The 26,529-nt window shown below is 48.5% G+C and overlaps 1 protein-coding gene across 6 annotated transcripts in view; it reads left to right on the top strand.

Moving 5' to 3' along the window:
• The window catches only part of LOC140385425 (ATP-binding cassette sub-family C member 9-like), a 333,755-nt gene that overhangs the window by 135,269 nt on the left and 171,957 nt on the right, over nt 1-26,529 (top strand). For all 6 annotated transcript variants that reach the window (XM_072467561.1, XM_072467564.1, XM_072467563.1 and 3 more), the window contains one exon: nt 613-759. In XM_072467561.1, the coding sequence (XP_072323662.1) occupies nt 613-759 (147 nt within the window). The remainder of the gene's footprint in view (nt 1-612; nt 760-26,529) is intronic.

The raw sequence follows: 26,529 nt of genomic DNA, 5'->3' as shown, positions 1-26,529 counted from the left end.
CAGCCTTTATCCTGGGATTAGGGAGGCAACATTCCATCCAGGAAAAACATCTGCAACCATAGAAATACCTGCCTGCCTCCTAACTATTAAGTCACCCACCACTGTTACCTTTCTGATCATTCTCCTTCCCCCTACAACCCACTAAACAGCTGAACTCACAATTATATCATGGACTTGGCTCTGGCTGTATTTCCCAGAAGAACCCGTGCCCTCATCTATGTTCAGAACTGAATACAGATTGGAGACCAAGATGCACTCTTGAGGGTCTCCTGTATTATCTGCCTGGCCTTATTTGACAGTTTGGAGGTTACCCATTCCCTCTCCTTGCACATCCTTGGGCTGCAGCCTGACAATATCCAGAAACATTATATCCACATATCTCTCAGCCTCACCGAGCATTAACCCTGACACTGCAGTTTTTGACAATCCACATGCTGACTAAATGTTAAAAGAGCAAATTAACTTTTTGCTGCAATAACATTTATTATTTCACCAGCATTAAATAGTATAATTTGCTGTACAGTCTACATTTTTCAAAATGTTGTTAAACGCCTATAGATATGTTATCTAACAGTTATAAAGAAATGTAATTTCTGTTCCACTTTACTCCAGGTTGTTAAAATATCAGTGAATGCTGTTGTCAGCACTTGCCGATTAGCATCTTTTTTTAACACTGAGGAACTGAAACGAATGACAGAATCCAATATTGCATCGAAAGAAACTGGCACACGTGGCAAAAATGGAAAAATGTCTTATGAAGTAAGTTGTTGATAGTTATATTCTTTTTAAAAATTGTCACATTATTGGCTAAAGCAACGAAACAAAGTAAACTTATGTTCTGTTTTTATGTAAATTGTCATTGCTCTGAGGCACAGTCAGAATGTTTTCAGAAAAACGGCCCTTTTGACATATGGGGTTGCCTGTGGCTAGTGTGAAAACTGTTTAAGTCCCCTTTTAGGGATCGGTGCTTTTGTTTGTTAAACACATTGTTCCATCCTGTATTGTTTATTCAAATGTATGCAAATCATTTACTGTCATTGTAAGTGGCCATTAGTTGCAGATTTAATTGAAGAAGTTAATTTCTCAATCTTTTTTTTTTAAATTTAGAGTAGCCAATTATTTTCATTTTCCAATTAAGGGGCAATTTAGCAAGGCCAATCCACCTAACCAGCACATCTTTGGGTTGTGGGGGTAAAACCCACGCAGACATGGGGAGAATGTGCAAACTCCACACAGACCGTGACCAGGGCTGGGATTCCAACCCGGGTCCTCAGCGCCGCAGTCCCAGTGCTAACCATTGCACCACATGCCACCCTCTTTCTCGAAATCCTAATACATCTTGCACACTTTTGATTTCATTATTGCTTGGATTTAACTGAGCCACAATGTTTAATTTTGATGATTAATTTTATGATGCAAAATGTAGTAATTAATCAACTAAAAGCTACAAAATCCCTTCAATTAGAATCTTTCTACAGAAAACATTATTACTGAAGCAGGAATGAAATGTGAATCTATGCAATTGTTTTCTGTGGCAGGCTGAATTGTTTAAAACTAGATTAGAAACTTAGGACTGATGTAAAATATCTGTTGGCCTGGATTTTGGGAGGAACGACACTAGATGTTCGTTATGTTTATGCTCACCGGGCAGCACGGTGGCGCAGTGGGTTAGCCCTGTTGCCTCACGGCGCCGAGGTCCCAGGTTCGATCCCGGCACTGGGTCACTGTCTGTGTGGAGTTTGCACATTCTCCCTGTGTTTGCGTGGGCTTCGCCCCCACAACCCAAAAGATGTGCAGGCTAGGTGGATTGGCCATGCTAAATTGCCCCTTAATTGGAAAAAAAAATGAATTGGGTACTCTAAATTTAAAAAAGTGTTTATGCTCACCAACAGTCCAGAACTTCTGTAATTAGAAATACATTTCAGCATAAAGTACCCATATCAAAATTGTATATCTTCTAAACAAATCAGACTGACTATCTCTAAATAAACAGCATGGAGTCAGAATCAAAAAGTGAAATTTAGAGTATTTAATTCAATACCAGACTGTGAAATGAAAATGGTGTAACAAGAGAGATAAAAGAAATAGGAAGAAAAAGTTCCTTAAAAATTTAATTAGGAAAATGTAAGAGCTAGGAAGAATACATTTTTTTAATGAAGTAATTATAATTTAAAAAAATGTCCAACAGTGATTAAATACTGAGGACGCAATTCTCCAGAAAGATTTCTAAGTGTGGTAGTGAGTGTGATCTGCTGCGAGCTTCCTGGCGCTCGGCTCAGCGAGGCCGGCAATGTTATTCAACATTAATTGGTCCACTTAAAGAGGATTTTCCAGGACCGCACTCACCAGACCCCCCCTAAGAAGGTCGAGCAGCAATTAAACAGCTTGTACAGTCAACCCCACTCAGCTCGCAGCCATGGTGCCAAGACCTCCGGCCCCAAGATGGGCGGATGCAGCCCTGGGGAGGCTCCTCGATGCGGTGGAGACAAGGAGGGGATGTCCTGCTCCCCCGAGGGTCGGGTGAGCCACAGGGCAGCCAGTGCCGCCTGGGACTAGGTGGAGTTGGCCATGAGCTCGAGGAGTTTGACCAGGAAGACTGACCTCCAGTGTCTTAAGAAGGTCAACAGCCTACACTGGGCAACATGGATGAGTTGACACTAATGCCGCCCTCCACCTCCCTGAGACCTTTTTGCCTTCAGGCAAGCATCCACCCCCCAACATGCAGCCCCAAACCCTCCCTTCACACCACCTCTCCCTTCAATCCCCCAACTCAGCCTTCACGACCTTCAGCCTTGAATCCCCCAACCCTTCTTCACCCCCCCCCCCCCCCCCCCCCCCCCCCCCACCCACTGAACCACGCGTGTGTCTAATGATGCCCCCTCTGTGTCTCCGCAGGAGAAATCTCCCACAATTGCTGGGAGAGGGCCTAGACTGGCGGAGGGGTGCTGGACATATGAATCCTCACCACCTTCACGGAATGGGCCCTGGGGGTGACTGGGGTGGCCAAGGACAGAGCGGACACCAATGCGGAGGTTGGCGGATGCCGCAGTGGTGAGGATCCATTGGGCCCCACATGTAGGACCTGTCACATGCAAGTTATTGCCAGACAGACAGACTCAGCCCTCCCACTGACCAAACATGTCCCTTCTCCCACAGCTCCTCCAGCCGATGGCGTGGCCCAGCCTGGTTGGTCCCCTCTCCTGCCTCCCAGGAGACCACCTCAGAGGAGAGATCCGAGGATGCCACAGACGATATGTCACAGCTGTCACCCCACCCTTCACCAGTGCAGACACACGCACCTCGTTGTCAATGTTAGTGGTCGGCTTCTGGGCAAAATCTGGTGAGCACCACACAGTTGCTGATGTACATCACATGGAAGCAGGAACCCCCAGGGGAGACAGCAGTCGGAGATGCTGGAGCCCAGGACCCAGCTGGGTCCCAGCCTGATGCTGAGCTTCTGTTACAAGGTGACCCGGAGCTGATGGAGACGTTGCGGTGCGGCCGGGACATTCAGAGGGAGATGTCAGCGACACTCCAGCAGGTACAGAGCTGCTTGGAAGAGTCCCAGAGGCTACGGGCGTGCAGATGATGTCGCCGGCAATGCGTGACACCGAGGCCAACACTGCTAGGGTGGCAACCGCAGTGGAGAGCCTGGTGCACAACATCGGTAGCATGAGTGAAGGTGTCCAAGGCGCCGCGCAGTCCGTGCCGACCATGGCTGAGGGCCTCGGTCGACTGTCCAACTCCATGGGGGATGTGATCCAGTACCAGGCTGACCTTGATGAATTGCTGCTGGACTTGTCCCGCTCTCAGATGGGAATGGTCAAGGCGCTGCGGAGCTTGTCCCAGTCGTAGGTGGGCATTGCTGAGGCACTGCAGAGCATGTCCCAGTCACTGAGGAACATCGCCTTGGTGCAGGGAGCCGCTAGGGCTGGTAGAGCCAGATGATGCAAGGGCAGCCGGGGCAGCTACCCCTCTGTCCCGAGTGATCCCCGGGGTCCTATGGGCACTGACCGGAAGGAAGGGCCGCTGTATGTCAACCCGGACCAGTCCCATGGAGTGTTGATGGTGGCCACCAGCACCCCGAGTTCCACCCCTCTGATGTGGCCGCTCGGGATCAGCACATGGGAGAGGGTGGCACAGCTGTGCATGTCCCAGCACCATCGGGAGAGCGGGGAATTGTTGGACACCCGTGACACATTAAAATCACTTGACCACAAGCAGAATGACGCCTCTCTCACTTTCTTCTGCAATGCGGCCCGACCTCCGAACCATTGGCCCATTCCCCCTCTCCACAGTACTCACTCACCCTTCAGCCATGGACATGGCCCCGGGGCTGTATCCCATCTCCTCGGTGTTCGGGTGTTGGCTGATGCGTGTGTGGTGTTGCCTCTTGCAGTGTTGGGGCACAGTGGCCATGCTCCCAGGTGTGATTGGGATGCTAGGCAATGACTCCCAAAAGCTACGTGGCCCGCCCACCCACGCGGATCCACTTGGGTTGTGTGAGGTGCTCACTTAACCATGATTGCCAATTCCCTATAAACAATAGCCTTCAGGCGTATGTCCAGAGGCCTCAGCAGTCAGTAGGGGTTATGGGTGGTTGGTGGGGCATACAGGCAGGGGCTTCGGTTGCCCCCGGAATGGGTACACAAGATCCAGAGGTTGGCATGCTGGTGCCACGTGCAGTTGCACCCACGTCTCCAGGGGGTGTCCCCCCACACAGCCAAGGGTCCCCCAACCCCGCAGAGCACTTGGGCGGCAAGCCTAGCGCCCCCAGTCTCTTTGCTTGTGAGCAAAGCTGGTTGCGCACCTCCTTGGTTCCCCGCAGAAGCCCTTCCGCCATGGTCACGTTGTTCAAAAGGAGTACTAATCGGCACCAGCGTGATGACTTTCTGGGGAGGTTGATTAATGACGGGAAGCCATTGGATATGGGGTCGCTCCCGTTAATTGTACGGAAATAGGACCAAAGTTGTGATAATTGGTTTCTTGCCACGCTATGGCGAGACCCTGATTTTGCCTATGAAAGCTGGCCGGTTGCATCGCAAACTGTTTGGTGCCTGACACGTTTCTCGTTTTTGGCCTCTCCCGGCCTTGTTTCGCTTGAGTGAGAGCGTAATGAGGCCTGAGAATCACGCCCTGAAGGTATGAAACTGCACTCTTATAAAAAATTAATTTTGGTGCCAGAAAGTTTCTTTGGCAGCAGTTAAGACTCGTCATGGCATTAAAAATCTACTTACAGGAGAATGAGTGAACATTAACTTTTTCTGTTCAGTTTAGTTGGTATCTACTGGATATGTATATCTTTCCATGTGAGATACTACTACAGCAAAACTTTTGGGATAACAGGGAAACTCAAACAGCAACTTCCTGATTTCTGCATTCAACTTTGCATGTTTTATTGATTGAAGTTGCTCTCTGATTTACCCCTGAATAACGATGAGTGCTGAGAACCTCAGTTATTTTTACTGCAAAATCTGGACCAATATGTTTAATTCTGTTCCAAGTAGGATTGCGAGCTTTACTTTAAAAGTTGTACGTTTTTTTTTTTACATGGCGGGAATCAATGTGGTATCAGGATTTCAGCTTTTACCTCCTGAAACACTGTCAAGAGCTTGCTAAGACGCGTCCTAAGGGCCATAACATTCATCAGATAAAAAGATTTAGGCAGGTCATTCTTCTCACTTCCCATCTGGCATCCGGTGTATTTTGCCTTAAGGTTTGGATTATAGCCAACATGGTACATCATATCAAGAGATTCAGAGCACTACTTCCATTTTCCATTAAAATGTGGTTAAATTCAATTCAAAGAAAAAATTTGTTTGAAGGAGGTATAGAATCCTCCCTTTTCACACCGTAAATAGAATATTTATTTTGCAAGTACAATAAGGAGCCTGTGTATCACAGGTTAGAACAGTCTTCTATGGTATAATGGTCTGAATTTTGCTCTGTTGTGAAGGAACAGCTTTTGCCATTCAGAATTCCTAAGACTGTCTATAGACTTTATGCAGGCCTGTGGGTGGATATTTTCACGAATTCATCATCTGCAGGGGATCTGAGAACAACGAAAGAAACAGCAAAGCTCTTCAATCCTTATTGAGATACCGAATCCAAAGCTGGAAATATTAGTTTTATTTAAATTATGTACAGATATAGAAATAAAATTGAAAATTACAGTTGCGATTAAAGGAGAGAGATAAACAGGACAGGCAGAAAAACAAAAAAAAATGTTTTAATGTCCAATATTAATTTACTTCTGAGGTAATAAGTTTCCATGCATGTAAAATCAATTTTTCAGTGCCAGAGAGCTGTTCAGCATTTTTAATCACTTGTTATGCCATTGAAAAAACATTCACTTTTGAATAACAGCATTTCTAACTTTTGCCCAGGATCTGCTCAGTTTCAGAAGTGCCTTACTTGCTGTAATTTTCCAAGGTGAACCTCAATTTTGGCCAAATTTTAGTTACCAAGAAATGTCTCTGTGAACAACTCTGTGGACAATTCAGCCCTTTGATATCTATTCCATTATTCAGTTCAATCTTGACGGATCAATATCCTAACCCCATCTATAATTATAATAATCTTTATTGTCACAAGTAGGCTTACTTAACACTGCAATGAAGTTACTGTGAAAAGCCTCTAGTCGCCACATTCCAGGCCTGTTCAGGTACACAGAGGGAGAATTCAGAATGTCCAAATTACTTAATAGCACGTCTTTCGAGACTTGTGGGAGGAAACTGGAGCACCCGGAGGAAACCCACGCAGACACAGGAAGAACATGCAGACTCCTCACAGACAGTGACCCAAGCCGGGAATAGAACCTTGGGACCTTGGCGCTGTGAAGCAACAGAATTAACCGTTGTGCTACCGTGCCACCTTGGTTTTCTACCCACCTTGATTTTGTAACCCATAATACCCTTAAACTGACAAAACTTTTTTTTTTTAGAATGCATTTTATTACAAACTTGTATCAAAGTAGGTTACAGTAAATAAACACCCCGGGAAACATACTTCCCAACAATCAGCTTTCCAGTTTGTACAGAGTTTTCTCCTTTTTCACCCCCCCTCTCCCCATCACCCCCCTGCGACGAACAGCTCCTCAAACATGGTCGCAAACATCCCCCACCTTTTCTCAAATTCCCCTGCTGAGCCCCTTAACTCATACTTTATCTTCTGTAACTGCAGGAAGTCGTACGGGTCACCCAACCAAGCTGCTACCCCCGGTGGCGATGCTGACCGCCACTCCAGCAAAATTTGTCGCCGTGCAATCAGAGAGGCAAAGGCCACAACATCGGCCTTCCTCCTCTCCATGAGCTCCAGCTTCTCTGAAACCCCAAATAGCGCCAACAAAGGCTCCGGTTCCACCACCTCCTCCACTATCCTGGCTAAGACCGCGAACACTCCCGCACAGAATCTTCCCAATTTTTCGCAACCCCAGAACATGTGCGCATGATTCGCTGGCCCCCGCCCACACCTCTCACACTCATCTGCTACCCCATGAAAGAACCCACTCATTCTCGCCCGAGTCATATGCATCCTGTGCACCACCTGAAACTGTATCAGGCTCATCCTTGCACAAGAGGAGGTCCCGTTTACCCTTCGCAGTGCCTCACTCCATACTCCCCAAGTGAGCTCCATTCCCAACTCTGATTCCCATTTCTCCTTGATCTTCACCACCCGCTCGCCTCCCTGCTCCCCCAGCCACTTGTATATATCCCCAATTCTTCCCTCCCCTTCCACATCCGGAAGCAGCAGTCGCTCCAGCAGGGTGTATCCCAGCAGTCTAGGGAACCCCTTCCAGACCTTTCGTGCAAAGTCCCTAACCTGTAGATACCTGAACTCACTACCCCTCGGCAGCTCTACCCTCTCCCTTAGCTCCTCCAGACTGGCGAACCCTTCCTCCAAATACAAATCCCTTACCTTGACCAGCCGCACTTCCCTCCATCTCCTGTATACACTATCCATCTCCCCCGGCTCAAACCCATGATTCTCGCACAGCAGCATTAGCACCGACATCCCTTCCACCCTAAAATGCCTCCTCAGCTGATTCCATATCTTCACCGTGGACTGCACCACTGGGTTCCCTGAATACCTACTTGGAGCCATTGGCAATGCTGCCATCACCATAGCCCTCAAACTAGACCCCTTACAAGATTCCTCCTCCATCCTAACCCACTCTACCCCTTCTCCTTCCCACCACCGCCGCACCTTGTCCACATTTGCCGCCCAATAATATTGAAGCAAGTTCGGCAATGCCAACCCCCCCCCCCCCCCCCCCCCCTTCTGCCTCTGCCTCTGTAGCAGGGTCCTCCCCACCCTCGGCCCCTTGCCCGCCCATACAAAGAGATGATTGTGTCCACTTTCCGAAAAAAAAAACTTTGGTATAATAATCGGGAAAGCCTGAAAGATAAACAAGAACCTTGGCAGAATATTCCTTTTCACCACTTGAACCTTCCCCACCTACGTTAAGTGCAGTGTATCCCACCTCTTAAGATCCTCCCTGGCCTCCTCCACCAGCTTCGTTAAGTTCCACTTATTGGAGCCCTGTCCATTCCCTCGCTACCTGAATCCCCAAATACCTAAACCTATCCCTCGCTACCATAAATGGCATCACCCCGAAATTAGCCGGCTGTGCCAGCTCATTCACCTGGAATACCTCGCTTTTCCCTACATTCAGCTTGTACCCCGAGAACCCTCCAAACCTCCTCAACTGGCCCATAATCCTTCCCATACTCTCCATCGCATCTGAAACATACAGCAAGAGGTCATCGGCATAGACATTCGATGCTCCCTCTGTCCCCTCATTATCCCCTGTCACTTTGCCGACCCCCTGAGAGCCATCGCCAATGGCTCTATGGCCAGTGCAAACAGCAGCGGCGACAGCGGGCACCCCTGCCTCGTACCCCGGTGTAAGTCAAAGCTTCATAAGCTCATATAATTCGTCCTCGCCCTCGGTGCCACATATAGCAACCTCACCCATGCCACAAATCTCGGCCCAAACCCAAACCTTCCCAAAACTTCGAACAAGTACTGCCACTCCACCCAATCAAATGCTTTCTCTGCGTCCATGGATACCACCACCTCCGGTAACAGAGCCCTCGACGGATTCATCACCACATTCAACAGCCGTCTTATATGACTTATGAGCTGCCTGCTCTTCAAGAAGCTTGTTTGATCTTCTGCAACTACCCCCGGGACACAGTCCTCCATCCTCCCCACCAACAACTTTGCCAATACTTTCACATCCGTGTTCAATAGTGATATGGGTCTATACAACCCACATTCCACCGGATCCTTCCCTTTTTTGGGGATTAGTGTGATGACTGCCTGCTTCATTGTCTCCCCTTCTCCAGTGCTTCATTAAACGCCCCCAACAGATGTGGTGCCAGGTCTGCCGCAAATTTCTTATAAAACTCCGCCGGGTACCCATCCGGCCCAGGGGCCTTCCCCGACTTCATACCCCAGATACTATCCAGCACCTCCCTCAGCCCCAGGGGCTCCCCCAACGCCTGTTTCTTTGCTTCCTCCACCTGGGGAAATTCCAGCTCGTCCAGAAACCGCCCCATGTCCCCCCCCCCCCCCCCCCCCCCCCCCCCCCTCCTGGGTCTGCCTCATAAAGTCCCTGGTAATACTCTACAAATGCCTCATTTATCTTCCCTGGCTCTGACACCCCATCCCCAGCCCCAGTCCAGATCTTCAATATTTCCCTGGATGCAGCCTGCCTCCACAGCTGGTGCGCCAGCATGCGCCTCCCCTTCTCCCCGTACTCGTATTGCACCTATCTTGCCCTACACAGTTGCCCTACCGTCCTCCCCGTTGTCAGCCTGTCAAATTGCCCCTGCAACTTTTTCCTCCTTGCCAATCCCTCCACTGTGGGCACCCTTGAATATTCCCTGTCCACCTCCACTATCTCGCTCACTAGACAGTCATGTTCCGCCCTCCTTTCCTTATTCGCACGAACCGTAAACAAAATAATTTCTCGCTGGACCACTGCCTTCAGTGCTTCCAAACAAATGCCCGCCGACACCTTCCCATTCTGATTCAACACCACATAATCCCTAATCTCCAACCGCACCTTATCACAAAAACCTCCATCTGCCAACAACCCCGAGTCAAACCTCCATCCCGGCCTCTGCTCTCGTCCCGTTCTAAACCGAATCTCCAGCCAGTGGGGTGCATGGTCCGAGATAACTATCCCCGCACACTCTGCCCCCTCCATCCCAACCAAAATCTCCCGACTCAGTACAAAGTAGTCAATCCTCGAATACACCTTGTAGACGTGTGAAAAGAAGGAATACTCCCCCCTGGGTTCTGAAAACGCCATGGGTCCACTATACCCATCCTCTCCATAAACTCTTCCCCCCCCCCCCCCCCCCCCCCCCAACTGCCTTGCCATTCGTACCCTGCCCATCGACCTGGGGCTCGATCTATCCACCCTCTGCTTCAGGACACAGTTACAATCTCCTCTCATGATCAACTGGTGCATGGCCACATCCGGGATTGCTGCCAGCAACCCCCTCATAAAACCCACATCATCCCAATTTGGGGCATACACATTTACCAACACTACCGATGCCCCTTTCAATACCCCACTCACAATCACATATCTCCCACCTGGATCCCTCACCTCCTTCGCACTCACGAATCCCATTTTTTTGCTCATTAAAATCGCCACACCTCTCGATTTCAAATCAAACCCCAAGTGAAAAACCTGCCTGACCCACCCCTTATTTAACCTAACCTGGTCCTTCACATGGAGTTGCGTCTCCTGCAGAAAGACAACCCCCACTTTCAAGCTCATGAGGTGCGCGAACACCCGCGACCATTTAACCGGCCCATTCAGTCCACGGACGTTCCACGTTACCAACCTTACCGGAGACTTGCGCCTCCAATACCCTCTACCGTCCGTCATCTTCCCCACTTAACTCCCACCCCTTTAATTCCTCTCTGTACCTAGCCCATCCCAGATGGCCCCTTTCTTCGCCCTTGACCATGTCATCTCTCACCCCCTGCCACGTCGCAGAAACCTTACCCTCCTTCCCCCCCACTTCCCCAGCCACCCCTCTTGGCCTTCTCCTCCACCACCTCACTTCTGTTTATCAGCATAACCTGCTAGCGCGGCTGCCCCTGCCCAAAGGCAACTAACAAAACTATTAATCTCCAGTTCGAAGTTTAGAGTTGACCTAACCTCAATAGCTTTTTTGGGCAGATAATTCCAGATTTCTACTAATTATAATCAAAACAGAAAATGCTGCAAAGACTCCGAGAGAAACAGAATTAACGTTTCAAGTCCGTATGACTCTTCTTCAGAGCTGAGATTTCGTCTGGCATTCCTGAAACAAAGTGTTTTCTGAGAACATTCTGAGTTGTCTAGCTCTCATTTTAAGGTTTTCCCCTTTGTTCTAAACTTCCTGACCAGAGGAAATAGTTTCTTTATATCTACCCATATCATCTCCCTTGATCATCTTAAATACCTCAATTAGATCACTCCATATTCTCCTATCTTTAAAGAAATGTAAGCCATCATTTGCAATCTGTTCTCAATGTAACCCTTTTAGATTGTGTTGTTCTGGTGACACTGCACCCCCTCAAAGGCCAACATATTATTCCTTAAGTGTAGTGCCCAGAACTGAACACAGTACTGTAAATGGGGCTAACTAGAGTTCTGTACAGCTGTACTTTAAATCCATTCGTAATCCAGCCCTCTTGAAATAAAGGCCAACATTCCATTAACAATTGTAACTATTTCTGTACATTTGGTGATTTCTGTACAAGGAGGCTTCTAAATCTCTCTGCTATTTTACATTTCTCGCTTCTTGCCATTTAGAAAATAGGCTGGTCTATTTTCCTTGGGTCCAAAGTGGATAACCTCACAATTTCCCAATGTGGAATTCAAGCTGCATTGGGTTTACCCATGTGGTATTATCGGGTATTGCTGTACCTAAGAGGCTGATTACCATTGGTTAAACCTAGGAGTTTACCATTGGCTGTTGGTACGTAGCTCCGCCCTGACAGGTGGACTATAAGAACCGGTGCCGTCCCAGCATCCTTCACTTTCTGTACCGAAGCTGCTGGGGAACAGGTTCTAGTCGATTAAAGCCTTCTGTTATGAAATCACTTCGTCTTGAGTGTAATTGATCGTGCATCAATTTAATCGACTAGACTTGAGCTGGAAGGATGGATCTCCGAATCAAACCGGAGTGCCTACAACTCGGCCCCCACGCAGAGAACTCGGTTGCAATATTTAAACACTGGCTGGTGTGCTTTAAAGGCTACCTCGAGACGGCCGGCGGCATCCCCTCAGAAGAACAGAAAATGCATCTCCTGCGCTCAAGGGTCAGCCCTGGGATCTACACTCTTATCGAGGAAGCGGAGGACTATGATGCCGCGATCGAACTGTTAAAAGGACATTATATCCGCCCTGTAAATTAGGTCTGCGCACGTCACCTGCTTGCAACTAGACGGCAAAGCCCCGGGGAATCGTTGGAGGATTTCTACCGGGCGCTACTGGTGCTGGGCAGAAACTGTGGCTGCCCGCAAGTTTCGGGGAGCGAGCACACGGAACTTTTAATCAGGGATGCCTTCGTAGCAGGTATGAGCTCCTCAGAGATCCGCCAAAGACTCCTAGAAAAGGACACCCTGGGACTTAGAGAGGCACGGACCCTGGCAGGGTCCATGGACGTAGCCTCCCAAAACGCGCAGTCCTATGCGCCTGACCGCGTGGCGGCCCCCTGGGCTGTGTGGCACCCCGCAGCGGCAGCCCCACAGACCTTCCCCCTGACCCCGCAGGCCTGCCTAGCGAACCTCACTGTCCAAGGCAGGAGATTCAACAATTTCCTCCTTATGTCCTGCCGCACCTCTGCGCGGCTACACTCCTGTTGTTGGACTTCCAATGTAACTTGCAAAGCCTGACCTTTAAATTCGGCGGCCCTATACCCCCCTTATTGTCTGCGGCCTCGCGACCCTTAAGGTCGACCCGCCTTCCCTGTTTGCGAACCTCACCCCGGATTGCAAACCCATCGCCACCAGGAGCAGACGGTACAGTGCCCAGGACCGAACCTTCATCAGGTCAGAGGTCCAAAGGCTGCTGAGGGAAGGGGTCATCGAAGCGAGCAACAGTCCCTGGAGAGCTCAAGTAGTGGTGGTAAAGACTGAGGAGAAACATAGGATGGTCATTGACTACAGTCAGACCATCAACAGGTTTACGCAGCTGGATGCGTACCCTCTCCCCCGTATAGCCGACCTGGTGAACAGGATCGCGCAATACAAGGTCTTCTCCACGGTGGATCTCAAGTCCGCCTACCACCAGCTACCCCTCCGTAATAGTGACCGCAAGTACACTGCCTTCGAAGCAGATGGGCGGCTCTATCAATTTTTAAGAGTTCCCTTTGGTGTCACTAATGGGGTCTTGGTCTTCCAGCGAGAGATGGACCGAATGGTTGACCGGTACGGCTTACGCGCAACGTTCCCGTATCTGGATAACGTCGCCATCTGCGGCCATGACCAGCAGGACCACGACACCAACCTCCGCAAATTTCTCCAGACCGCGAAAATCCTTAAATCTGACATACAATAAGGATAAATGCGTATTTAGCACTGGCCGTCTAGCCATTCTAGGCTACGTAGTGCGAAATGGAGTTATAGGTCCCAACCCTGAGCGCATGCGCCCCCTTATGGAGTTCCCCCTCCATCACTGCCCCAAGGCCCTGAAGCGCTGCCTCAGGTTTTTCAGTTACTACACCCAGTGGGTCCCTAACTACGCAGACAAAGCCCGACCCCTAATCCAGTCCACAACCTTCCCCCTGTCGACGGAGCCCCGTCAGGCCTTCAGCCGCATCAAAGCAGACATTGCAAAGGCCACGATGCGCACCATCGACGAGTCCCTCCCCTTCCAGGTCGAGAGCGATGCGTCCGACGTAGCTCTGGCGGCCACCCTCAACCAAGTGGGCAGGCCCGTGGCCGCCTTCTCCCGTACCCTCCATGCTTCCGAAATTCACCATTCCTCGGTCGAAAAAGAGGCACAAGCCATAGTTGAAGCTGTGAGACATTGGAGGCATTACCTGGCCGGAAGGAGATTCACTCTCCTCACGGGCCAACGGTCGGTTGCTTTCATGTTCGATAATGCACAGCGGGGCAAGATTAAACACGACAAGATCTTGCGGTGGAGGATAGAACTCTCCACCTTCAACTACAAGATCTTGTACCGTCCGGGGAAGCTAAACGAGCCTCCTGATGCCCTGTCCCGCGGCACTTGTGCCACTGCACAAATGGGCCGCCTCCGAGCCCTCCACGCGGACCTTTGCCACCCGGGGGTCACTCGTTTCTTCCACTTCTTCAAGATCCGCAACCTGCCCTACTCCATCGAGGAGGTCAGGACAGTCACCAGGGACTGCCAAATCTGCACGGAGTGCAAACCGCACTTCTACCGGCCAGAGTGCGCGCACCTGATAAAGGCTTCCCATCACTTTGAACGCCTCAGCTTGTATTTCAAAGGCCCCCTCCCCTCCACCGACCGCAACACGTATTTCCTGAACGTGATTGACGAGTACTCCCGGTTTCCATTCGCCATCCCCTGCCCAGACATGACCGCAACCACCGTCATCAAGGCCCTCCAGGGTATCTTTACACTGTTCGGTTTTCCCGCGTACATACACAGTCATAGGGGGTCCTCCTTTATGAGCGACGAACTGCGTCAATTCCTGCTCAGCAGGGGCAATGCCTCAAGCAGGACGACCAGTTACAACCCCCGGGGAAACGGATAGGTGGAGAGGTAGAACGGAACGGTCTGGAAGACTGTTCTACTGGACCTACGGTCCAGGAATCTCCCAGTCTCCCGCTGGCAAGAAATCCTCCTGGTGTCCCTACACGCCACCCGGTTGCTGGTCTGTTCAACTACCAATCAGACACCTCATGAACGTCTCCTTGTTTTCCCCAGGAAGTCGTCCTCCGGGACCTCGCTCCCAACCTGGCTAGCGACACCCGGACCCATCCTGCTTCGGAAACATGTGAGGGCGCTTAAGTTGGACCCGTTGGTCGAGAGGGTCCACCTGCTGCACGCTAACCCCCAGTACGCCTACGTGGCGTTCCCTGACGGCCGGCAAGGTACAGTCTCCCTTCGGGACCTGGCGCCCGCCGGAACCCCACGCGCACCCGAACTATTACCCCCACAGCACCTCACTGGAGGGTCAGTACTCCCGCCGCTCCTGCCTAGGCCCGCCCACCCACCGACGCCCCCTACAGGGCCCCCCCCCCCGTGTCAACTGTTTGCCCCAACAGCGCCGCCCAGGGGTGAGAAAGCTGCCAGGGAGGTCGAAACCACTCTCTCGGAGTCGCAACCACCTGGACCGCCACCAGAATTACCACCGAAGCCCAGACGACCCAGAAGGACGACCAGGCCACCCGATCGACTGATTGCTTCGCTGTGACTTTAACCGTGAATGAACACTTTTAAATATTCTCAACAGCCCTGTAAGGAGGTATCACGGTACCTCCATATCTGAGCATGCCATGTTAAAGGCGACTGTTACCACTGCCCATCACCCCCGCCGGACTCTCTTTTTTTTAACAGGGGGTGAATGTGGTATTATCAGGTATTGCTGATGACCATTGGTTAAACCTAGAAGTTTACCATTGGCTGTTGATACGTAGCTCCGCCCTGACAGGCGGAGTATAAGAACCGGTGCCGTCCCACCAGCCTTCACTTTCTGGAACGAAACTGCTGGGGAACAAGTTCTAGTCTATTAAAGCCTTCAGTTATGAAATCACTTCGTCTTGAGTGTAAGTGATCGTGCATCAACCCATTCGCTGAATCTGTGCACATTTCATGTTCATGATTTGGCTGCTGTCATCTAACTCTGTGCCATCGGCAAACTAAAGTATATGGTTCATTATTCCTTTATCCAAGTCATTTGTGAAATTACACAGCTGTTGGAGGCTGGGAAGCGGTTTATTAATGGAGCATTTAAAAGCCTGTAGTGATTTAATGGGACAGCATTAGTTTTAGTGTGCATAAGGAAGTTCAATTGAGGAGTAAAAAGCTGTCCACTGGCAGAAGGGAGGAGACCCAGCACTGGATTTTTCTGGAGGGGACGGGAATTGGGTGGTGGATTCATCTCCATGTCGTAAACATGCCCCTGATGTCAACAGGGAACTGATCAACATTTTCATCAGAAGTCTTAATTAATGAGGGCAAGAGTGGTGACAAATTAGTGTTTGAAGGAGAAGCGGGACACCAGGGGAATGGGCCATTATCTGGCCCAAATCAGCAGCCATTGCTGCATCTGCAACTTCAAATTGGCCAAGGCAGATGGAGAGCTGGAACCCAGGTAGGGGAATGTGAGTGTTTTTAAAGTTTAATTGCTGCACAATAGATTTTCATTAAAAAGTCCACTTTTTGAAATCCGAAAACATTTCAATGCTGCAGAACCTATTCCCACCTGGCTGGAGCTGTTAACTAACTACACACCACTCCCAAGAGCCACTCGTCCTTGAAAATCATGTGATGTTAGAAAACAATCTCCTTAACAAGCTCCTTAATTAGACAAGTAGTCTCAATTAATGATGCACTTTCCTACACTCCCCCTTGCCCTCATGAAAGAATCAGGCTCGAAGGTAGCACTTTTTTTGTGCCAACCCAGTTTGGCATGTGAAACGTAGCCCCCCACATTCACAATAGTTGTGAAAGTGCTGCTGGAAGAAATCGGACAGAGGAGGGCAGCAGGATTTATTAAGACACCAAGGAGAGCTGCACAGGAGTAAGAGAAAGGAGTGGTCAATGCTGTGGCTGCAAAGCTACTCTGCAAGAATAAATCAAAGATCTTTTTAGATCAGCCAAGGGAGGAGCCATGTCTTCTGAGAATGCATTGTATTCACAATGTCACTTATAATGCCCTCCTTTTACACCATTTTTAATGTGCCTCCGTGGATACTCATGAAATTATATAGTACCCTTTATACCACAGCCTTCATCTGGAATTATTCTTTAATTTGCATTCTTATTTGAAATGATGTGCTTAAACAAGTCTTTCATGGATTTTAATGATTGTTGCACATACCTTTGATCCAATCATTGTAGGCTGTGTGCTGAAAGCAAGGTATTATCATGTAATGGGGAAAGAAATGCCAGATTACCTTTTGTTACCACTGACAAGATGGTTTGCAGCAGCTGAAAGAGTGCTGGAGGAGGTGTTAGCCCTTTACCAAACTTAATCACTTGCCATCAGTGATGAGGAAGCATTCAATTTCGGGTAGAGGATATACATAAGCGTTGAAGATCAGAGGTTGTGCAAGCTGTAGGTTTGTGATGGCATACTAGTGACCCAGATCTTCCAGTCTCCAGATGATCGGAGACCAAATGTACAACCTGAGGGGCACCTCAGGGCCCCGTGGAACTCCTGACATGCTGACCTCTGGGAATTTTTGGGGAAGCCTCAACTTCCAATGAGCAATTCCCTTTCCCGCCAAGGCCTCCATGAATGTGTCCAATTTAGCTTTAAAGTGAGAGACCTTTGTGGGACTTTCTGTTTAGCTACCCAGGAAATATTGGATAGAAAAATCCTGGTCTAACTCCTGGGTTACTGACATTAAAATCATTCATATTGGCCACCATCCCCAATTCCTCCTTTGAACCCTAACTGACCCCTCAAAACTTGCCACACACCTAAGCCAAAAAACCCTCACGACTATCCAACTAACCCGCTTGACTCCCCAACTAGTCCCCAGCCTCATCCAACTACATTCCCCAGCCCAAGGCTGACCATCTGACCACCACCCCTCCTGACCATCTGACTACCCCCCTAAAATGACATGTCTAACCCGTGACCTGACCCAACCATGCCGATATGCCTCCACTACCTGTCGCCCAACTAACCTGTCGCCCAACTAACCTGTCGCCCTACCTACCTGTCACCCTACCTACCTGCCACCCTGCAGGTGATCCTGCTGGATCCTGCCTGTTGTGATATAGCTTTAAGAGAGACTTTAATAATGAATAAGTAGCCAGGTTATAAACCAAATGACCAGCTGATATTGCTCAGTGGAGCTTTCAGTTTTGCTAGTGTTATAACCCACAAGTGTCTTATGGGCTGGGAACAATAACCTTGCAAATATGATCTCTCCTGGTAAAGGGGGGGGGGGAGATCTCCAAAAAATGTATAGTTATGATGTGGAGATGCTGGCGTTGGACTGGGGTGAGCACAGTAAGAGGTTTTACAACACCAGGTTAAAGTCCAACAGTTTTGTTTCAAATCACTAGCTTTCTGAGCACTGCTCCTTCCTCAGGTGAATGAAGAGGTAGGTTCCAGAAACATATATAGACAAAGTCAAAGATTCAAGACGATACTTTGAATGCGAGCATTTGCAGGTAATTAAGTCTTTACAGATCCAGAGAGAGGGGTATTCCCAGGTTAAAGAGGTGTGAATTGTCACAAGCCAGGACAGTTGGTAGGATTTCGCAAGCCCAGGCCAGATGGTGGGGGGTGAATGTAATGCGACATGAATCCAAGGTCCCGGTTGAGGCCGTACTCGTGTGCGGATCTGTAAAGACTTAATTACCTGCAAATTCTCGCATTCAAAGTATCGTCTTGCATATTTGACTTTGTCTATATGTATATATATATGTTTCTGGAACCTACCTCTTCATTCACCTGAGGAAGGAGCAGTGTTCCGAAAGCTAGTGATTTGAAACAAAACTGTTGGACTTTAACCTGGTGTTGTAAGACTTCTTACAATGTGTAATTGGATGAGATATAAAGCCTGTCATATGAGAGTACCTTTAAGAAATGGGTGTTTACCACTGCAGTGATGTCAGAGAGTGGGTGGAGCTGGGCTGTCTGTCAGCTTATTACTTTTTTTGAGCAGACTGCAGGGTGTGTTTTAGTTTTGTTTTCAGAGCTGGATAGCTGCAGTCACAGCCAGAAGGTGTATGAGTTTATCTCTGTAATCTAAAGACTGTAAATCAATCCTGGTGATTTAAAACTAAGAACAGTAGTGACTTTAACCTAATGTGCTTCTGTTGAAAGGTGTTTCTTCTGTCTTCTGGATGTTTTTTGGAAAGTTATTAAGCATTACTTAGTGTTGTATTCTTTGGGGGTTGTATTTGAATTAATGGTTGCTAAGATATTCACTGTTTTAAAAAGGTTAACTTGAGTTCATAGAATAAACATTGTTTTGCTTTTAAAAAATACTTTTCAATTTCTGCTGTACCACACCTGTAGAGTGGGTTGTGTGCTCCCCATACCACAATCTATTAAAAGTTGTGGGTCAGGTGAACTCCATGATACACTTTGGGGTTCTTTAAACACTGGCCCATAACTAATTGGGGGCTCGTCTGGGATAAAAGGCTATCTATTGCATTGGCTTAGTGAACTTAAAGACAGTGAGGGGTGAGCATATTGTGGTTGCTTTCAGGTGTGGTATTTTTAAGTGGGGAGTGTATTGTGGACAATGGCTCTTTCAGAGGTTTAGAAGTTTTTGGGGGTGGAGAGGGTCACACGCAGTACCTTACGGACAGAGACTAAAAGTAGACTGTTAGATTTGGCAAAAACATTGCAGTTAACATTACCTGACAAAATGCGAAAAGATGAGGTAATTATGGCGGTGGCTAAGCATTTAAAGTTGCCTGAGATAGAGTTTGACTCATTGGAAATGGCAAAAATTTAGTTCCAAATTAAACAAATGGAACATGAGAAAGAAGTAAAGCAGCTTGAATACGAAAGAGAAAGAGCGAGAGAGGAAAAAGAGAGAGAAGAAAGGAAAACAGAAAGAATAGTCCGAGCAGAACAAAAACAAAGAGAAAGGGAGATACAGATCAGGGAAAAAGATAAAGAGAGAGAGTTTGAACTTCAGAAAATGGGCATGAAACATGACAGTCAGTTAAAATTGGCAGACGTAAAGTGAAACGTACAGTTGGATGATAGTGATGAGGATAGTGAGAGAGAGCGTCAAAGTCGAAGGCTTGGTGGGAATCTATTTAAATATGTCCAAGCATTGCCAAGGTTTGACGAGAAGGAAGTAGAAGCCTTTTTCATTTCATTTGAGAAGGGAGCTAAACAAATGAAATGGCCACAGGACATGTGGGTATTACTGATTCAAACAAAGCTGGTAGGTAGGGCTAGTGAAGTGTTTGCATCACTACCGGAGGAGGTATCTGACATATGAGGAGGTGAAAAAAATCCATCTTGGGTGCATATGAACTAGTGCCTGAAGCCTACAGACAAAGATTTAGAAATTTAAGGAAAGAATTTGGTCAAACATACATGGAGTTTGAAAGGCTTAAACAGAGTAATTTTGATAGGTGGATAAGGGCTTTGAAAATAGACCAAACGTAAGAAGCTCTCAGAGAAATTATACTTTTGGAGGAGTTTAAAAAATTCAATTCCTGATGTAGTGAGAACTCGTATGGAAGAACAGAGGGTTAAAACTGCAAGGTTAGCAGCAGAAATGGCAGATGATTATGAATTAGTTCATAAATCAAAGCTTGGTTTCTGACATCAGTTTCATCCTGTGAGGGATAGAAACTGGGGACATGAGAAATACTCAAGTGGTAAAGGTGATCTGATGGCAGATAATAAGGAGAGTATACTTCAGATTAAAAATGAAATCCAGGAGGGTGGAAAAGAAATGAAAAGTTTCAAATGTTTTCACTGTAATAATCTAGGCCATGTAAAGTCACAGTGTTGGTGGTTGAAGAAAAACACTGGGAAGGCTGATGTGGTAAAACAGAATAAGACAGTGGGGTTTGTTAGAGTGGTCAAGGAAGCCCAAGTGAAGCGAAGGAGGTGCAAAAGATTGTACAGCCTGATCAAGAGGTGATTGATAAGAAGGTGCCAGATCTCTTTAAATAATTTACTTGTGTGGGTAAAGTTTATTCATGTGTATCAGGAGGAGCAGGTATAGAAGTCACAATTTTAAGAGATACAGGAGCTAGTCAATCTTTAATGGTAAGAGATGAGGAGTTATGTAGTCTGGGAAGAATGTTGCCAGAAAAGGTGGTAATATGTGGAATTCAGGGTGAGAGGAGTAGTGTTCAATTATACAAGGTAAGGTTGGAAAGTCCAGTGAAGAGTGGTGAAGTGGTAGTAGGAGTAATAGAGAAACTATCTTGTCCAGGAATACAGTTTATCTTGGGTAATGATATAGTTGGATCGCAGGTGGGAGTGATGCCTACTGTGGTTGATAAGCCAGTGGAAAATCAGACAATTGAAGTGTTGAAGGATGAATATCCTGGGATTTTTCTGGTTTGTGTGGTAACAAGGTCGCAAAGTCACAGGTTAAGATGAGGAGAAATCAAAGAGTGAAGATGAAGTTGAAGTGCAATTATCAGAAATGATTTTTTATCAGATAGTTGAAAAAGAACAAGAACAGGTGGAGGATGAGGCGGATATTTTTAGTTCCGGAAAATTGGCGGCGTTACAACAAAGATATAGAAATAAAACAGATGTATCAGAAAGCATATACGGAACAGGAATCTGAGTGTATACCAGAGTGTTATTACCGTAAAGGTGATGTCTTGATGAGAAAATGGAGACCTTTACATATGCAGGCGGATAAAAAGTGGGCAGAAGTTCATCAAGTAGTATTGCCGGTATGGTATAGAAAGGAGATGTTGCGAGTTGCACTTGAGGTACCAGTGGGAGGTCAGTTGGGAATGAGGAAAACTCAAGCTAAAAACATTTTTATGGCCTGGACTACATAAAGATGTAGTTAAATTTTGTTAATCATGTCACGCATGTCAAGTGACAGGGAAACCTCAAGCAGTGATGAAACCAGTGCCCTTAATACCCATTCCAGCATTTGAGGAACGTTTTACACGGGTCCTAATTGATTGCGTAGGACCGCTTCCTAAAATGAAAAGTGGGAATCAATATCTTTTGACAATAATGGATGTGTCTACTAGGTTTCCAGAGGCCATTCCAGTATGTAATATTACAGCTAAAAAGATTGTGGAGGAATTACTTTTTTTTAATAAATATTTTATTGAAAATTTTTGGTCAACCAACACAGTACATTGTGCATCCTTTACACAATATTATAACAACACAAATAACAATGACCTATTTTATAAACAAAAAATGAATAAATAATAAATAACAAAAATGAAAACTAACCCTAATTGGCAACTGCCTTATCACAAGTAACACTCTCCAAAAATATAATTTAACAGTCCAATATATAATTATCTGTAGCAACGACCTATACATATTATACAGTATATATTAACAACCCTGAGAGTCCTTCTGGTTCCTCCTCTCCCCCCCCACCCCCCTCGATCCTGGGCTGCTGCTGCTGCCTTTTTTCCATTCCATCTATCTTTCTGCGAGGTATTCGACGAACGGTTGCCACCGCCTGGTGAACCCTTGAGCCGACCCCCTTAGAACGAACTTAATCCGCTCTAGCTTTATAAACCCTGCCATGTCATTTATCCAGGTCTCCACCCCCGGGGGCTTGGCTTCTTTCCACATTAACAATATCCTGCGCCGGGCTACTAGGGACGCAAAGGCCAAAACATCAGCCTCTCTCGCCTCCTGCACTCCCGGCTCTTGTGCAACCCCAAATATAGCCAACCCCCAGCTTGGTTCGACCCGGACCCCCACTACTTTTGAAAGCACCTTTGTCACCCCCATCCAAAACCCCTGTAGTGCCGGGCATGACCAAAACATATGGGTATGATTCGCTGGGCTTCTCGAGCACCTCGCACACCTATCCTCCACCCCAAAAAATTTACTGAGCCGTGTTCCAGTCATATTTGCACTGTGTAATACCTTAAACTGAATCAGGCTTAGCCTGGCACACGAGGACGATGAGTTTACCCTGCTTAGGGCATCTGCCCACAGCCCCTCCTCTATCTCCTCCCCCAGCTCTTCTTCCCATTTCCCTTTTAGTTCATCTACCATACTCTCCCCTTCGTCCCTCATTTCCCTATATATATCTGACACCTTACCATCCCCCACCCATGTCTTTGAGATCACTCTGTCCTACACCTCTTGTGTCGGGAGCTGCGGGAATTCCCTCACCTGTTGCCTCGCAAAAGCCCTCAGTTGCATATACCTGAATGCATTCCCTTGGGGCAACCCATATTTCTCGGTCAGCGCTCCCAGACTCGCGAACTTCCCATCCACAAACAGATCTTTCAGTTGCGTTATTCCTGCTCTTTGCCACATTCCGTATCCCCCATCCATTCCCCCCGGGGCAAACCTATGGTTGTTTCTTATCGGGGACCCCCCCCCCCCCCCCCCCCCCCAAGGCTCCAGTCTTTCCCCTATGCCGTCTCCACTGTCCCCAAATCTTCAGTGTAGCCACCACCACCGGGCTTGTGGTGTAGTTCCTCGGTGAGAACGGCAATGGGGCTGTCACCATAGCCTGTAGGCTAGTCCCCCTACAGGACGCCCTCTCTAATCTCTTCCACGCCGCTCCCTCCTCCTCTCCCATCCACTTACTCACCATTGAAATATTAGCGGCCCAATAATACTCACTTAGGCTCGGTAGTGCCAGCCCCCCCCTATCCCTGCTACGCTGTAAGAATCCCTTCCTCACTCTCGGGGTCTTCCCGGCCCACACAAAACCCATGATGCTCTTTTCAATCCTTTTAAAAAAAGCCTTCGTGATCACCACCGGGAGGCACTGAAACACAAAGAGGAATCTCAGGAGGACCACCATCTTAACCGCCTGCACCCTCCCTGCCAGTGACAGGGATACCATATCCCATCTCTTGAAATCCTCCTCCATTTGTTCCACCAACCGCGTTAAATTTAACCTATGCAATGTGCCCCAATTCTTGGCTATCTGGATCCCCAGGTAACGAAAGTCCCTTGTTACCTTCCTCAACGGTAGGTCCTCTATTTCTCTACTCTGCTCCCCTGGATGCACCACAAACAACTCACTTTTCCCCATGTTCAATTTATACCCTGAAAAATCCCCAAACTCCCCAAGTATCCGCATTATTTCTGGCATCCCCTCCGCCGGGTCTGCCACGTAAAGTAGCAAATCGTCCGCATACAAAGATACCCGGTGTTCTTCTCCTCCTCTAAGTACTCCCCTCCACTTCTTGGAGCCCCTCAACGCTATCGCCAGGGGCTCAATCGCCAGTGCAAACAATAATGGGGACAGAGGGCATCCCTGCCTTGTCCCTCTATGGAGCCGAAAATATGCAGATCCCCGTCCATTCGTGACCACGCTCGCCATCGGGGCCCTATACAACAGCTGCACCCATCTAACATACCCCTCTCCAAAACCAAATCTCCTCAACACCTCCCACAAATAATCCCACTCCACTCTATCAAATGCTTTCTCGGCATCCATCGCCACTACTATCTCCGTTTCCCCCTCTGGTGGGGCCATCATCATTACCCCTAACAGCCTCCGTATATTCGTGTTCAGCTGTCTCCCCTTCACAAACCCAGTTTGGTCCTCGTGGACCACCCCCGGGACACATTCCTCTATTCTCATTGCCATTACCTTGGCCAGGATCTTGGCATCTACATTTAGGAGGGAAATAGGTCTATAGGACCCGCATTGTAGCGGGTCCTTTTCCTTCTTTAAGAGAAGCGATATCGTTGCTTCAGACATAGTCGGGGGCAGTTGTCCCCTTTCCTTTGCCTCATTAAAGGTCCTCGTCAATACCGGGGCGAGCAAGTCCACATATTTGCTATAGAATTCGACTGGGAATCCATCCGGTCCCGGGGCCTTTCCCGCCTGCATGCTCCTAATTCCTTTCACCACTTCTTCTACCTCGATCTGTGCTCCCAGTCCCACCCTTTCCTGCTCTTCCACCTTGGGAAATTCCAGCCGATCCAAGAAGCCCATCATTCTCTCCCTCCCATCCAGGGGTTGAGCTTCATATAATTTTTTATAAAATGTCTTGAACACTCCATTCACTCTCTCCGCTCCCCGCTCCATCTCTTCTTCCTCATTCCTCACTCCCCCTATTTCCCTCGCTGCTCCCCTTTTTCCTCAATTGGTGTGCCAGCAACCTGCTCGCCTTCTCCCCATATTCGTACTGTACACCCTGTGCCTTCCTCCATTGTGCCTCTGCAGTGCCCGTAGTCAGCAAGTCAAATTCTTGTAGCCTTTGCCTTTCCCTGTACAGTCCCTCCTCCGGTGCTTCCGCATATTGTCTGCCCACCCTCAAAAGTTCTTGCAGCAACCGCTCCCGTTCCTTACTCTCCTGCTTCCCTTTATGTGCCCTTATTGATATCAGCTCCCCTCTAACCACCGCCTTCAACGCCTCCCAGACCACTCCCACCTGGACCTCCCCATTATCATTGAGTTCCAAGTACTTTTCAATGCACCCCCTCACCCTTAGACACACCCCCTCATCTGCCATTAGTCCCATGTCCATTCTCCAGGGTGGGCGCCCTCCTGTTTCCTCCCCTATCTCCAAGTCTACCCAGTGTGGAGCGTGATCCGAAATGGCTATAGCCGTATACTTCGTTCCCCTCACCTTCGGGATCAACGCCCTTCCCAGCACAAAAAAGTCTATTCGCGAGTAGACTTTATGGACATAGGAGAAAAACGAGAACTCCTTACTCCTAGGTCTGCTAAAGCTCCACGGGTCTACACCTCCCATCTGCTCCATAAAACCTTTAAGTACCTTGGCTGCTGCCGGCCTCCTTCCAGTCCTGGACTTCGACCTATCCAGCCCTGGTTCCAACACCATATTAAAATCTCCCCCCATTATCAGCTTTCCCATCTCTAGGTCCGGAATGCGTCCTAGCATCCGCCTCATAAAATTGGCATCATCCCAGTTCGGGGCATATACGTTTACCAAAACCACCGTCTCCCCCTGTAGTTTGCCACTCACCATCACGTATCTGCCCCCGTTATCCGCCACTATAGTCTTTGCCTCGAACATTACCCGCTTCCCCACTAATATAGCCACCCCCCTGTTTTTCGCATCTAGCCCCGAATGGAACACCTGCCCCACCCATCCTTTGCGTAGCCTAACCTGGTCTATCAGTTTCAGGTGCGTTTCCTGTAACATAACCACATCTGCCTTAAGTTTCTTAAGGTGTGCGAGTACCCGTGCCCTCTTTATCGGCCCGTTCAGCCCTCTCACGTTCCACGTGATCAGCCGGGTTGGGGGGCTTCCTACCACCCCCCTTGTCGATTAGCCATCCCCTTTTTCCAGCTCCTCACCCGGTTCCCACGCAGCTGTATCTCCCCCAGGCGGTGCCCCCCCGCCCATCTCCCCCCTCTCCCCAGCAGCAGCAACCCAGTAATTCCCCCCTCCCCCCCCCCGCTAGATCCCCCGCTAGCGTAATTACTCCCCCCATGTTGCTCCCAGAAGTCAGCAAACTCTGGCCGACCTCGGCTTCCCCCCGTGACATCGGCTCGCACCGTGCGACGCCCCCTCCTTCCTGCTTCTCTATTCCCGCCATGATTATCATAGCGCGGGAACCAAGCCTGCGCTTCTCCCTTGGCCCCACCCCCAATGGCCAACGCCCCATCTCCTCCACCTCCCCTCCTCCCCCCATCATCACCTGTGGAAGAGAGAAAAGTTACCACATCGCAGGATTAGTACATAAAACTCCTCTT

The sequence above is a fragment of the Scyliorhinus torazame genome, chromosome 11, assembly GCF_047496885.1.
Source record: "Scyliorhinus torazame isolate Kashiwa2021f chromosome 11, sScyTor2.1, whole genome shotgun sequence".
Taxonomy (NCBI): Eukaryota; Metazoa; Chordata; class Chondrichthyes; order Carcharhiniformes; family Scyliorhinidae; genus Scyliorhinus; species Scyliorhinus torazame.
Note: the sequence above shows the minus strand (reverse complement) of the source record. Positions and strands in the feature narration are given on the sequence as shown.